General features: G+C 36.7%; 1 protein-coding gene across 1 annotated transcript in view; it reads right to left on the bottom strand.

The window, feature by feature from the left end:
- DNAH11 (dynein, axonemal, heavy chain 11) overlaps positions 1–13935 on the bottom strand; it is a 342929-nt gene that overhangs the window by 234265 nt on the left and 94729 nt on the right. Inside the window, exons 29-30 of the mRNA XM_012659401.1 lie at positions 8942–9091; positions 5711–5944 (exon numbers count right to left, since the gene is read on the bottom strand). Coding sequence (XP_012514855.1) covers positions 5711–5944; positions 8942–9091 — 384 coding nt within the window. The remainder of the gene's footprint in view (positions 1–5710; positions 5945–8941; positions 9092–13935) is intronic.

Here is a 13935-nt window from a genome sequence, read left to right as displayed (position 1 = left end):
GTATGTGTTCTATTCATGGTCTTGTGAGTTTCTGCTAGATTATAAAGCATGAGGCTATCAGATCACATTTTTACACAGAAGCAAAAAAAAAAAAAAATTAAATAACAAAATAAACAAAAAAACCCCATTTGTGTCCAAAATATACTGGGTAGCTCCAGGCTTGGGGGTGGGAAAAGATAAGAATGTTACCAATATTGCATCCCAAATGTTTTTAAAATAATTTCTCAGTCAGTGACTAAAAGTGAGACCAAAAATTAACTTTAAGCAGCAAAATGAGGGTCCTCTTTCTTATACGTATATTAGTATTTCTGAGTCTTTGTTGGGGGTGTGGGGAAGACGGTTAATGAGTAAAGTTTTATATTGTTTAACTTGAGTACTATCGTAAGTCTCTGGGTAATGTCCCAGCACGTGACAGTTATTAATTTTTTAAAGTCCAAAATGCTTCCATCTCTCCTTTGATGATTTTCACACAGCTCAATAATTGAGGAGGAACATAAAAACTTTCTTATGAGATCCCAAGCCTCCAAAACAAAATACTTTCACCAAGCAATTTTCAAATTTGGGCAATTAAGTTTATTATATTTGCCATTTTTTCAAAGACTCTGACAAGGCAGGCATATATATCCAGCGTGCAGCATTTTTGCCTTTAATCCCAATACCATCTAACATGAAATCCCAATAGGTCTAAGGGGAAAATAGAATTTAAAATTATCATCTTGGTAGATTTATCTCACTACACTTTAGAAGTGAGAAGGAAATAAATTACTTATAATCATCAATTATACCCAACTCTGTTCTGAATTTTAAAATTAACATATTTTAAATGACTAAAGTTCATTTAAAAAATTGCTCACAGTATTAGCCAGAATAATTTTAATTAAAAACACACTCTGGCAGATGGTTACATCCATTTGTAAAGGGAGTAAACTAAAGGGGTTTTAACTTAGACACACACACTTTTCATGACCCAAATCACAGCTTTAGTAGAATTCAAATGTTACCTTCCCCAATATATACATGTTAGTACCAGCCTAAACATTGAGACACAGTGTTGAAGGCATTAAACAAAGTGGAAAACTTTAAAACTATTTTAAGAGAGAAGAAAGCTAAATTCCATCAATTAGTCGAATATGCCAAAGCTAGTGGGATATGAATAACTTTATGAGAATAAGAAGAACCAACTCAATGTTGCTGGACAGGGGAGGGAGTAAACACTTCTTATACACTAATACTGACTGGGAAGGTAAACTTGGCACTATCTTCCAAAGGCTTTGACCTAGCAATTCTACATCTAAAAATTTATACTGAAGAAATGAAAAAAAAAAACATGCGCAACATGTATATAAAGGGTGTTTACTGCAGTATTATTAATGAGAGTCAAAAGTAAAAAAAAAAAAAAAAAAAAAAAAACCTACCCAGCCAGTATTACCAATGATGATGAGGTCGAGAATAAGTGGTCTTGCCACATATTGGATTAAACCGACATGGACAATTTATTAATACAAAGAAGCTCTTAAATAAAACGAAACAACATACTCTAGTGCACAGTACATAGCCAAACATGAGAAAGGTAGAAAGGGAGAGGAGAGATAGATGGGGATGGGAGGTGGTGTGGAAGAGACTGAGAAAGAGGGAGGGAGTGACAGGGAAAGAGAGACAGAGACAAAGCGAGATCCCTTCTCTGATGACAGGAATATGCCTCCAAGGCAAAGCCAAAGCAGTAGAATATGGTTAATAAGCTAATGTAATGGCAGCCTTTTTTGTTGTTGTTGTTTGAGACAATCTCCTTCTGTTGCCTGGGCTAGAGTACAGTGGCGTCATCATAGTTCACTGAAACCTCAAGCTCCTGGGCTCAAGAGATCCTCCTGCCTCAACCTCCTGAGTAGCTGGGACTACAGATGCATGCCACCATACCTGGCTAATTATTCTATTTTTTGTAGAGATGGGGTCTTGCTCTTGCTCAGGCTGGTCTTCAACTCCTGGGCTCAAGCAATCTTCCCACCTTGGCATCCCAGAGTGCTAGGAGTGCAGGAGTGAGCCACTGCGTTCCTATTTCCGTTGTGCCTCTTGCACTCCCTTGAGAAGGCAGGGAGTTGGAACTGAGATGTTGACATAAAGCTGAGATCCTCAAAGTGCTACAGTCCAATAAGGGGTTCTAAAAAACTCTACTCATCAGGTCAACAATCAACATGAAAGCTTGAAATATCTCGAGGCTTAGACAGGGAAAAAGTCCCTTAAAACAAATAAAAATCTCAAGTCTATGCCACATGAAGCTGGGGCATCCAAACTGACCCTGCCAATGTGATCAGGAAATCCTAAGTAATTAACTACAAAGTTAATCCAGAACTTACAAGACTTGTAGAGACCTGAAAGAGAAAAGGGAAAACAAACACCATAGGGACATTTGCTTAATTCAGGGTAGAAATTCCAATAGAAAAAACAAACATCAATAAAAATAACCTTAGAAAATAAACACACAAAAATCAAATCCAATTTAATAGAAAATTCAGCATCTAAAGAACAAGAGTTAGTAGAACAATCTAAATAAAATCATTAAACATCTCTTTGAAATAATTAATGAGATAAAAAATGAAAACCACAATGAAAAGATACATCATTATAAAGCCGATTTTTAAAGAGCCAAAAAGAACTCTGGGAAATTAAGTTATGATAACTGAAATTAAACTGATGAAATGAGTATGTAAACTGAAGTGTTTAAGAAGGAAATCCTTGCACACTGTTGATGGGAATGTAAGTTATTATAGCCATTATGAAAAATAGCATGAAGATTTTTGAAAAATTTAAAAATAGAACTACCACATGATCCAGCAATCTCATGATTGCAGACATATACAAAAGAATTGAAACCAGTGTGTCAAAGAGGTATCTGCATTCCCATGTTCACCGAAACATTATTCATAACAGCACATTGCAGAATCAACCTAAGTATCCATCAGTGGTTGAATGGATAAAGAATGTGGTACATGTATACAGTGGAATATAATTCAGTCTTTAAAAGGAAGAAAATTCTGTCATTTGCCACGATACAGATGAACCTAGAGGACATTATGCTAAGTGAAATAAGACAGACACAGAAAGACAAATACTGCATGATCTCAGTTATATGTAGACTATAAAATAAGTTGAACTCATATGTACAGTAAAATGGTAGTTACCAGGGGGTAGGAGTTTTAGGGAGATGTTAGCCAAAGGACACAAAAATTTCAATTAGGAGAATAAGTTCAAGAGATCTATCATACATCATGGTGACTACAGTTATTATTTTTGAAAATTGTGAAGAAAACAGATTTTAAACATTCTTACCACAAAAAAAGATATGTGAGGTAATGCATATATCAAATAGTTTGATTTAGCCATTCTGCAATGTATACATATATCAAAACATCATGTTGTATACCATATATATATATTTTTTACTTTTCAATTAAAATTAAAATTTTTTAAATAAAAATATTAAAGTGTTTAAGTATAAAGATTACTAGTATCCCAGTATCTACAACTTACTTTGAGATGAACCACAGATATAAGATAAATTGATGGGTGGATAGAGTGTTGGATAAAGGACAGATATGATAAGAACATAAAACAAGATATTAATTGTAGAATCTAGGTAGTAGGCATACACATCACTATATAATTATTTCAACTTTTCTGTATGTTTTAAAAAATTTATGATAAATTTTCGATATTGAATTCATAAATTCATTAAATTAATTATGTGTCACATTAGATACCATCGTCATTATTGCCATTATCATCGTAGCATTAACAGCAGCAGCGATGGCTAACATAGTACTTGAATTTTGACAGCACTTTTAAATGTTTCCCATATATGAATTTACTAATCCTTCTAATGATCCTATGATGCAGATGGTGAAACTAAGGCACAGAGCAATCCAATAGTTTGCCCATGGCCACACAGCTAACGCAGAAATGGGACAGGCCGAGATTTGAACCCACACAATCTTGTTCTGTGTTCCTCTTTATTCTTAATCATTTGCTAAGAGGAAAAAAAAAGTTTTATCAGAACTACAGAAGGAAATCTTAAAAGCAGCCAAAAAACAAGACAGATTTCTTATAATAGAAAAACAATTTGACTGATTTAAGATTTCACAACAATAAAAGCCACAAGATAAAAGGAAAAATATTTTTTTAAGTTCTGAAAGAAAACAACTCTCAACTTGGAATTCCCTACCTAGCTAAATTATGAAAAACAAAGTCAATATAAAAATAAGGGACCCCTAAATTTCCTATTACAATCCGTCACTGCACAAACTACTAAAAGATACACTACAGAAGGAAGGGGGATGAATTCAGAAATAAAAAACAAGGTGAAAAATAAGTAATCAACAAAGCCATTGCTAAATACGTTGGTAAATCTAAATAAGATTTAAAATAATAGTAGTAGTAATATCACCATCACCACAATTAATGGCAGATTTGAAAGAATAAGGTTAAACAGTGGCATATAAATTGGAGAGTGGAAGTCATGATGAATGATTGTAAGGTCTCTGATGACAAAGGGTAAGATCTGTTAACAGTCAGAGAAAATGTAACTGCTCAGCTTTGGCGTCCAAGAGGCAGCCACTAGAATTGCAGAGAGCGCACCCCACAAAGAAATCAGCCACTTCTTTAAATCTAATCCTGTTACTTCAAGCCTACTAAATAGAAACCAATACCCCATCTTCCTAAGAATGTAAAAATCAAGAAGAATATATTTTTCCCCGAGAGTAAGTAGCACAAAAACTTCTTTAGTAACGTAAATAAGTTGGGTGGTCCCTATCCAAGATTACAAGAAATTAATCACAAAATTACAGGAAATAATCCACACTTGAAATTCCTGAATGTGTGTGTGTTAACAATACAAGGATTGTTCACTCTCTGAATGCATCTGATTCTTAAGGCACTGAAGTAAAATTATTGCCACGGGAGAAGAGGAGAAATGGGGAATAGTGAGAAGCATTCTGATTCAGAACCAGAAAGAGGGTGCCGGCCATGCCAGTTTCTCTTATGAACTGTACGATGTTGGGAAAATCACTTAATATCTCCGCATTCAGATTTTATCTACTAAAAACAAGAGTAGATAAACTAATACTTACACTCCTTTCCAAGCCTAATATCCTCTGAATCTATAAGCTGAGAAAAAGGCCTTATCTCTGAATTATTATACAGCTAAGAGCACATCTTAAGATGGGAAGCTTGCGGAAGACTCATAGTATACCTGGGATCAATAAAATAGAATTCAAAATAGACTATATTCCAAAGTTTCTCATCTGTGATTTGTATTTAACAAAACACCAAAACCCATGAAAATACTTGTCTTTGTTGAGCAGCCCTCCACCTTTTAAAATCATATACATATTTTCCGATAAATACATGACATGCCTACTTGGAGAGTCTTACACAAAGGAAAAAAAAATAGGTGCAGTATCTAGGTACGGGTGCTACAAGAGAGCCTTGGAAGATAATGGACATGACTTTTTTTTTTTTCCAAACCCATGTAGAAATTAGAAGCATAACACAAAGTTAGAAAATGAAAAATTTAACAACTGATTTCCTAAAATCTTCCTGGCACAGTGACTTGCACACAAAAGACACTCCATACATGATGGATGAATGAATGAATGAATGAATGAAGCTTACCTCCTCCAGTTCCTTCAAGTCTCGAAATCACAAATCTATAAAATACCTGTTTTTTATGGAAATCCTTTAGGGCCGTTTCATAGCCTTCCTCCAGTCTACTGAAGGCTATTCCTACGTCCGTAGTCCACCATATTTGTGAGCTGGTTAGTGCCACTTGAGCCGGGAAATCAAAAATCCACAGTTCCCTAGGTTTTTCCTCATAGGCCATTATAGCTTCTGTGATAGAATGACGGACTGTTTCTTGCATGGTCTGTTCGAGTTGCAGAAGCCATGTTTCCACCTTGAAAGCAAGTGAAATGTTATAACACAGGCTTAACTATGGAAAAAGGATAATTCCACCCTCACACTGGCTCTAAGGCCATGTGGAGAATAAAGCCTCAGGCGGATTTATTTTAAATCCAGGTAGAAAACTACAAGAGGGATAACTCAAGGTGGAAGTTGAACAACTGATCCATGAAGTCTTTCTCACAGGGATACTGCTCATCTTCTTTTACCTACCAGTTTGGCCAATAACTTTCCACAGCCTAAGCAGAAAAGGCGTTCTCTATTATTCATCTCTCAGCTTTGAAGACAAGCAGATTCTAGACCAAGATTCCTCTCTGATAAACACACCGTGTTTTGACAAACCAAATGTCACAGCCACCTATAGAGGTATCAATCATACTCTAGAGCTTCGGGGATAATGAAATAGTGATTTTTAAAAAAAAAAAATATATCTTCTGGTAAATTTTAAATCTACTGAAAATACTTCTCTAAAATCTTCATAGTTCTTAGCCTTAAGACAAAGTGTTTTCAGCAAATATCTTAATTATATTCCCTACTGGTTCTAATCTTCACACTTGTCAAGAATTAGACAGCAGGAGAGTATAAGAGAGAGGACAACTGCTGACTTGTGAAAATTAATCTTTTTTAAAACTTTCAAGTTTATTTTGTTCCCACAAATCTATCTCAGTCAGTTTTCCATCCCAGTCAATGTATTAATATTTTGTTATATGAATCCATGTATCTTTTTCCATGGGATGATATCCTATAACTAAAAGGATACATATACTATTTGTATATAGTTGACCATAGCAATTAAAATGACTAGAATAAATAGCATAATACATAAATTCCAAGGCCCACATGGGAGGCTGAAGATGCTACAACTTATTTCTTTGCCTACCCTTGTGAAGATGGCAGCAGCATTCCTAGAATCTCTTTTCTTTAGAATTGGGAAGGAGGGGTAAATTAGCTGACAACCATCTCTCTTGAGAGAGAAAAGGAAGCACATGCCTGACAATGGCCCCAACATCTCTTATTAAGAGCCCTCCCCTCTGGCTTCATAGCTGTGCTTTGTCAACATGCATGAATTCAGGTTAATCTGATGAGATCAGGTTGTTCTGATTTAATCAATGGGATCCTGTATCTCTACCTTAATCACTGAGAGCTCTCTCTTAATGTCACCAAACAAGTTCTCTTGGCAAATCAGTCATTGTTTAATCATCTCCCACATACTCTGGGATCCATATCCTCACTATGGCCACCTGTCTTCAACAACTTTCTGGTCTGTTTGGGAAGACCAAATACATGTGTATGTCAAGACATCAGCTCATGTTCAGATAACTATGCCAACAACAGCAACCTAACTCAGTATGATTTGAGAACAAAGCTCTGATGAGGTGCTCACTGGATCCTTCCCTTTTTGGTATTTCACAAGCAACCTTCTGTAATAACATTACTACCTCCCATTATCACTAAGTATGTATATATTCATTTTCTCAATGAGCCTAAGAGCCCCTCAAAGACAAGGGCCATGTCTTGCTCATTTTTGAGTCCCCAAAAGCCTAACTTAGTGTCTGACGCATAGTAGGCATTCAATGAATACTTGCTGAATAAAATACAACTAGACTAAATTGAGAGGAACTAATTATCAGAGTGCAGAAAAAGGGAAAGACTTTAAAAGCTTCTTTTTATAAAACAAAGGCAATTAAAGGGTGATGTGTATATGTTCGCAAGTCTCTAGCATAAGTTGCTTATACTGAATAAATTAGAGCACAATAAAAACTTTCACTATCAAGGGTTCTGGCTAGTGACAACCGCATCCATCAGTTGGACCACCCCCTCCAGGCACCATGCCAGTCAGCGAGCAGTCTGCTAGGAGGGAGCAGACAGCAGCACACTTTTTTCAAGATAGTTTATGGCGACTTTTTCTAATCGTTATAATAATATCCTAAAAAGCCCAAGAGATCAAAAAAATATATTTTAATCAAAGTATTCCACCATCTGCTTCTCCTTCATTTGGCAGGGCTTTTCTGGTACAATATTAAAAAGCAACAGAAAAGCGTAAAGAAAACCCTTGTAAAGTAGGGTTGCAATCATATTTCTGCAAAGGACACTTTAAGGAACCCTGTCCCAACACAAACGGTTCTCTGATAGGCTATTCCCTCAGTCACTCTGTGCATTAACCCAAGCTATGCAAATATCATCATAAAAAGATGCAATTCCCCCATCATGGGTGGGGAACCTGCTGCCTTAAGGCCACATGTGGCCTTCTGGATCCTTAAGTGTGACCTTCTGTAAAATTTGGATTCAGTCAAAACACTGCACTGAAAGATCTAGAGGCCAAATGTGGCCTTAAGGCCGCAAGTTCCCCACCCTTGCCCTAAATCATCTGAACACATCCAAACCGCTCTCAAATCATAATGAGCCATTCTTGTGGATAACTGTTAAGAATATTTTTGAGGTATTTGGCTATGAGAGAAGAGAACAGACTAACTTAACTCTCTGTGCACATGATAATTAAGGGTACGTGACACCAGCTCGGTAGACTCAATTTTATTTATGAGCAGCCACTTCCAACATTCGCAATGGAATACTAAACCATGAAGCCTCTTTAAAATAAGCTTTATTGCAAGGTGCTGCTTCACTGCAACCGTTCTCTGTATCCTCTGAGCAGTATTGAAAACAGAACACACTTTGTAGGTGACTCAGCCACTGGGTTGCATTTGCTCTTATTCTGGGGCCACACATTCAACCTGTGACAGACCCTTATGTCTAGTTTAGCTCCTAGCATCTCTGAGATCCTGCTGGGTGAGGAAGCCAAATAAGCAAAAACTGGGACGCATGGCAGAGTGGCCCTCTGTCACACTGCCTGTAGGTAAACAGGACTCTCTAAGCACAAAACTAACAAGAGCCTGATGTGATGTGAGCTGTTATTTTTCTTGTTCAATTCAACCTTTAAAGAGCATGCTGAAAATACTCCCCTAGCATAGAAAAGCTCATAATCAAGTCTTACATGGCCTATGCATTCACACTCGGCTTGGAATGGGACATACTCCTTTTCTTTGCTGTACATTCCAACTGCTGTGTGTGCAGAAACATCCTGATTGTCTCCAAACTGCAGATCTGTGATGCTGTCAAAAAGCTTGGCAAGATGATGTGTTACCTAAAATGAGAATATTAGAACAGATGAGAGCATTTCTTACTCTGGTGTACTCTGGTAATCCAGATATGATGCTATATGAAGTCGCAAAACTTCCTTTACAGAGTTGTCCCAAGATGTTTTTGCTCAAAATAACAGTCACATTTATAATTTCAGAGCTTGAAATGACCTTGATGGAGAAGTGGCCAGGCACTCGGGTCGCATCATCACATGTGGGCTGATGAATGCTTAAGATGCAGAGTGACCTGTTTTCTACTTGAAGGTTGGAGACTTACCCACTTCTCTATCTGTGCCATATTTCTGTGAACAGTCATCCTGCTGGGACTTCTGGGGTCAGGTTTTTTAAATTCAAATTTATATCATTAGTCTATACTGTAAAAAAAAAAAAACTGCTAAAATACCTGAAACAAAAATGTAGATTAAATAAAATTTTACTCTTTTGAGGGGACCCCATGTTATCACTTGATACTTTGGTGAGTCCCACGGCACCTTTGGTACATAAGAAGAAAAAGCAAATAGGATTTCCCCATTTTCGTTGATAAGGAAATTGAAGCTAAAATAGTAGGTAAATTCTCCGAGTCAACAGTGCTAAAAGTAAGTGGCAGTTAGATTTTGAATCCACAATTCCAGGCCATGTCTATGAAGGTTAAATTCTTCTGGCATCATAACCTCTTGCACCCTAAGTTTTGTATTCTTCAAAAGAACGCCCAGTAAATAGCACATCAAACTCTATGCAGGTTCCAGACAATTTGGAAAAAAAAAACAAAGATCAAATGGAAAGACAAAATATCAGCATTTGTTTTGCTAGAGGTCAGTCTGAAGAACAAAACCTAACTGGTCTCCAAACACAACCCCAAAATTAGCAACACTTATTCATCTAATCACATCAGCAGAGACCAGAACAGGCCTCCCTCCCACCACCCCCACCCCTCCCCAGGGAGCACTGCCCTATGTCTTTGCCACGGAGGAAAGGAGAGGAAAACATGTTTTCTGCAGGTAGACTCACACCCGAGGAGGAGGAGGAGAAAGATTTTAGCAATAAGATATTGTCTTTCTCGGAATAGACTAAGAAAAGGGCAGAGATCAAGGCAGAGGAAGCATCAGGAGTGGGAATAAACGTTCCCTCCTTATACACGGTGCAAATAAAAGCTGTTAAGTGAAAAACAATTTGTGGTTCCTCAGAAATTTAAACACAGAATTACCAATGATCCAGAAATTCCACTCCTAAGTATGTACCCAAGAGAGTTGAAAACAGGGGACTCAAAGAGATATTTGTACACCATGTTCACAGAAGTATCATTTACATAGCCAAAAGGTAGAAACCACCCAAATGTCCATCGACCAATGAATGGGTAGACAAATCGTAGTATATCCACACAATGGAGTATTGTTCAGCCATAAGAAGGAATGCGGTACGTGCTATAACACAGGTGAACCTTGAAAACATGAAGCTAAACGAAAGAAGCCAGTTACAAAAGACCATATATTGTATGATTCTGTTTATATGAACTATCCAGAATAGGTAAATCCACGGATAACAGACAGCACACTGGTGGTTGCTAGGGGCTGGGGGAAGGGGCTATGAGAAGTGACTGCTTATGGATAAGGGGTTTTATTTTGGGGTGATGAAAATGTTTTGGAACTAGATCAGAGGTAGTAGTTGAACAACATTGTGAATGTACAAAATGCTATGGAATTGTACACTTTAAAACGGTTAATTTTGTGTCATATAAATTTTACCTCAATAGAAAAAATACGTAAAATTAGAGCTGCTGATAACCAGAAGATAGTTTGAAGCTATAAAACATTTCCCTGCATATAGGCTCCAGCTCTGTAACAAGTTTTCTTGAAATATCAAGTTTAGCTGGACTTGATTACTATATAAAAGTAGCTTCTAGATACAATAGCAACCTGCTGAAATTTTCTGCATGACAAGACCAAAACCATATTGGTAAGGAACTCCTTAAGGGTGATTTAATTTTTGAAGCTTTTAGCCTTTTCATTTGTGCTGCATTTGCAGTTTTAGTATTAAAGAAAATCACAGCAAGAAGTCTTCTGAGTTTAAAATAGATGAGTTTTTGAGACTCTCGCTTACTTTAAACATAGACAGAGTGGTAGCCGACTGATCACAGCTTGGGTTATCATATCCCCCTCTATCCCTGTACATTACCCAAAGGACATTTCCACACAGAAAGTCTCTCCAATACTCTAACAATTCACTCGCACAGCTGAAGTGGCCAGGAAGTGCACAGATGTTGAATGGCTTCTACTGTGTAATGGGCCTAGATGATAATCAATTGAAAAGCCTCAGGATAAATGAGACCTCAACCATCAGACACCCTCACACATTATTGCTTTGGTGAGAAAATAATGTTAAAAGAACTTCTGGCTCTGTAGTCAGTCAGTGACCAGGAAATGCAACCCTTATGGCCTGGAGTTCTCCCATTACGTATACCTGGCAGAGTTGAAGTTGAATGTTTTTATATTCTGTTTTCTGTTCAAAGTTTCTGAGGGAACAGGACTAATTTTTAATTAATATGGACCCTATTGCTCTTAGATTTGTTCTATTTTCTGTAAGATCTCTTTGTATTTGTTAACACAAATTTAAAATTCCTTCTTCCTAATTAGCTGTTTGGAAAGACCTTTATTTTATAACTATTATAAGAAGAATACATGAAAAATTAATACTTCGTGGGCCCTTCTTTTGATAACTCTTAAGGATTTGAACACTTCATACCATAAAAAAAAGAGCCAATAACTTCATCATATATTTTAAGTACATTTCTAAAAGGGTAGTAATGAAAATTTGAATGTTATTGTGTGAGTTTACAGTAAATTAGGTGTATCCACCCACTAATGAATACAGGCAATCCTGGCTTTGCGCAGTAGCACGGCATCATCTAAACGACCACGCAAGCTGAAGTCACACCAGGCGATCTTAATAATCAGTGGGGAAACCTATGGTTGTGAATGACCTTTAAAAATTTTTGTCAAAACTTTAAAATCTCTCTTACTGTTGCTTATAAATGTATAGAGAAATGGAAAAAATTGTTACCTAATATTTAGCACACTGCAATTTAAAACATCAAACACATTGAAATTTAAGTGTTTTCTTTGTAGAAAACTTATCCAGAGTAGCCTGAACAGTGTTGCCACCTTCTCACCTTATAACGTAAGGTATGGAAAGAGCATCTCTTCTATGCCTCGGCAAACTTTCATACTCCTAATTTGGATCAGCTGCTGCTTTGTCCTTTAAGCTTTCAATGTCCTGAAATTTATTTGAAAGTTTCTTGAATGTGAAGTTATTTTTTGTTATTGTTTTTGGTTCCCCCCACCCGCCCTCCGCCATCACTTCCTCTGGGACATGTTCATCCTTTTTATCACAACCACCATTCTCGTACATGCCGCGAAGTTCATTTTCATGAAGTTCCCCTGGCTGCATGTCTAGACTCTCTCGAATGGTGCAGAGACATCATTTCCAGACAGCTTCTCTCCTGTAACTTCCACCTATGTTTGATTCAGATTTCCCTTCTAGCATTATCAATTTTCATCTCTTTGCTACACTTTTCAACTTTGTTACCAATTTACTCTGCCTGTTACCTATTGTTGTAAAATGTCACACGAGTTCATCATCAGGACAAGGGGATCGTGGAACTGCAAGCTTAGCTGCCTGTCTGTGAACCGAATAACTGACGTACAGTTGCTCGTCACCATCAGAATCTGAAAGATGTGATGTGATTGGCCACTGATTACGATGCACATCCGTTATCCGGGCGGTGATTTTCATGGAGTGAGGGGTTAGTGATGAAGTCTGTGCTTTATGCAATCACTCAGTTAATGTGCCCCAGTATCTGAAATTCGAACCATGTTTTCAGGGCACTCGTTTTATTTAACCAATCCCTGGTAACTGAAATCCACATGTATCAGAACTGTGCACAGGAAGAACCTCTTACTAAATGTAAAAACTTACATTTATCTACCTGTAAATAAAGTTAAAAATATTTACTCATCTAGGTAATTTTATGATTTAAAATACACACCAATACAAAGATGAATTGATCTACCCTTCATCATAGCTGTTGTTCATGGAGAAAACAAAGAGAAGAAAGATGAAATTACTATAGTTTACGATTACTTTCTCAAACCTTACTGCTTGTTTTTTGCGTATATCTAACTTCATGTTTGTTCTCACCCACCTAAGGATGCGCTGCTGCCTAAACGGTGTAGGACATACCCAAAGGCCAGAACCACTCCTGACCTGTTGAGCACCTCAGGATTCATTCCTATGTATTCATTAACTCACGTACTCATAATGACGATGTGTTCACAATAGTAATGTTTGTGAGAATATAAGTAATGACCAAATAAATGTAGGCAGTCCTGTCTTTTGTGGATATTATCCTCTAGAATAATAGAGAATAAGTCCATTATTTTTACTTGTGTGAAAATTTAAGCTAATCTGTCAAAATAGTAAATAGTTGTACTTTTGTTATTATTAATACTCAGTATTGGAGATGGTCCAGCATTGGGAAATGGGGATGCAATAGAGTTGAATCTAAATCTGCAAAAACTTTCTAGCAGTTGGTTAAATCAGTGATGGCACATTCTTAAAATAAAACCTTTTATAGCTACTAAACATCCCATTGTAAAAGAATATTTCAGTTTTGATTAAGTATATATGTTATGGCATATACAGACACATAAAAAAACTACAATCACTCAAAAATAGCAACTAGGAGTATATTAATCTCCTTTTTTCTATGTATTTCTACATTTTTCAAACTTTCAATAATGAACATGCAATTACTTACATAATCCAGATTTGCTTTAACCAAAAATAAAACTAT

The sequence above is a fragment of the Propithecus coquereli genome, unplaced genomic scaffold, assembly GCF_000956105.1.
Source record: "Propithecus coquereli isolate 6110/MARCELLA unplaced genomic scaffold, Pcoq_1.0 Scaffold61, whole genome shotgun sequence".
Taxonomy (NCBI): domain Eukaryota; kingdom Metazoa; phylum Chordata; class Mammalia; order Primates; family Indriidae; genus Propithecus; species Propithecus coquereli.
Note: the sequence above shows the minus strand (reverse complement) of the source record. Positions and strands in the feature narration are given on the sequence as shown.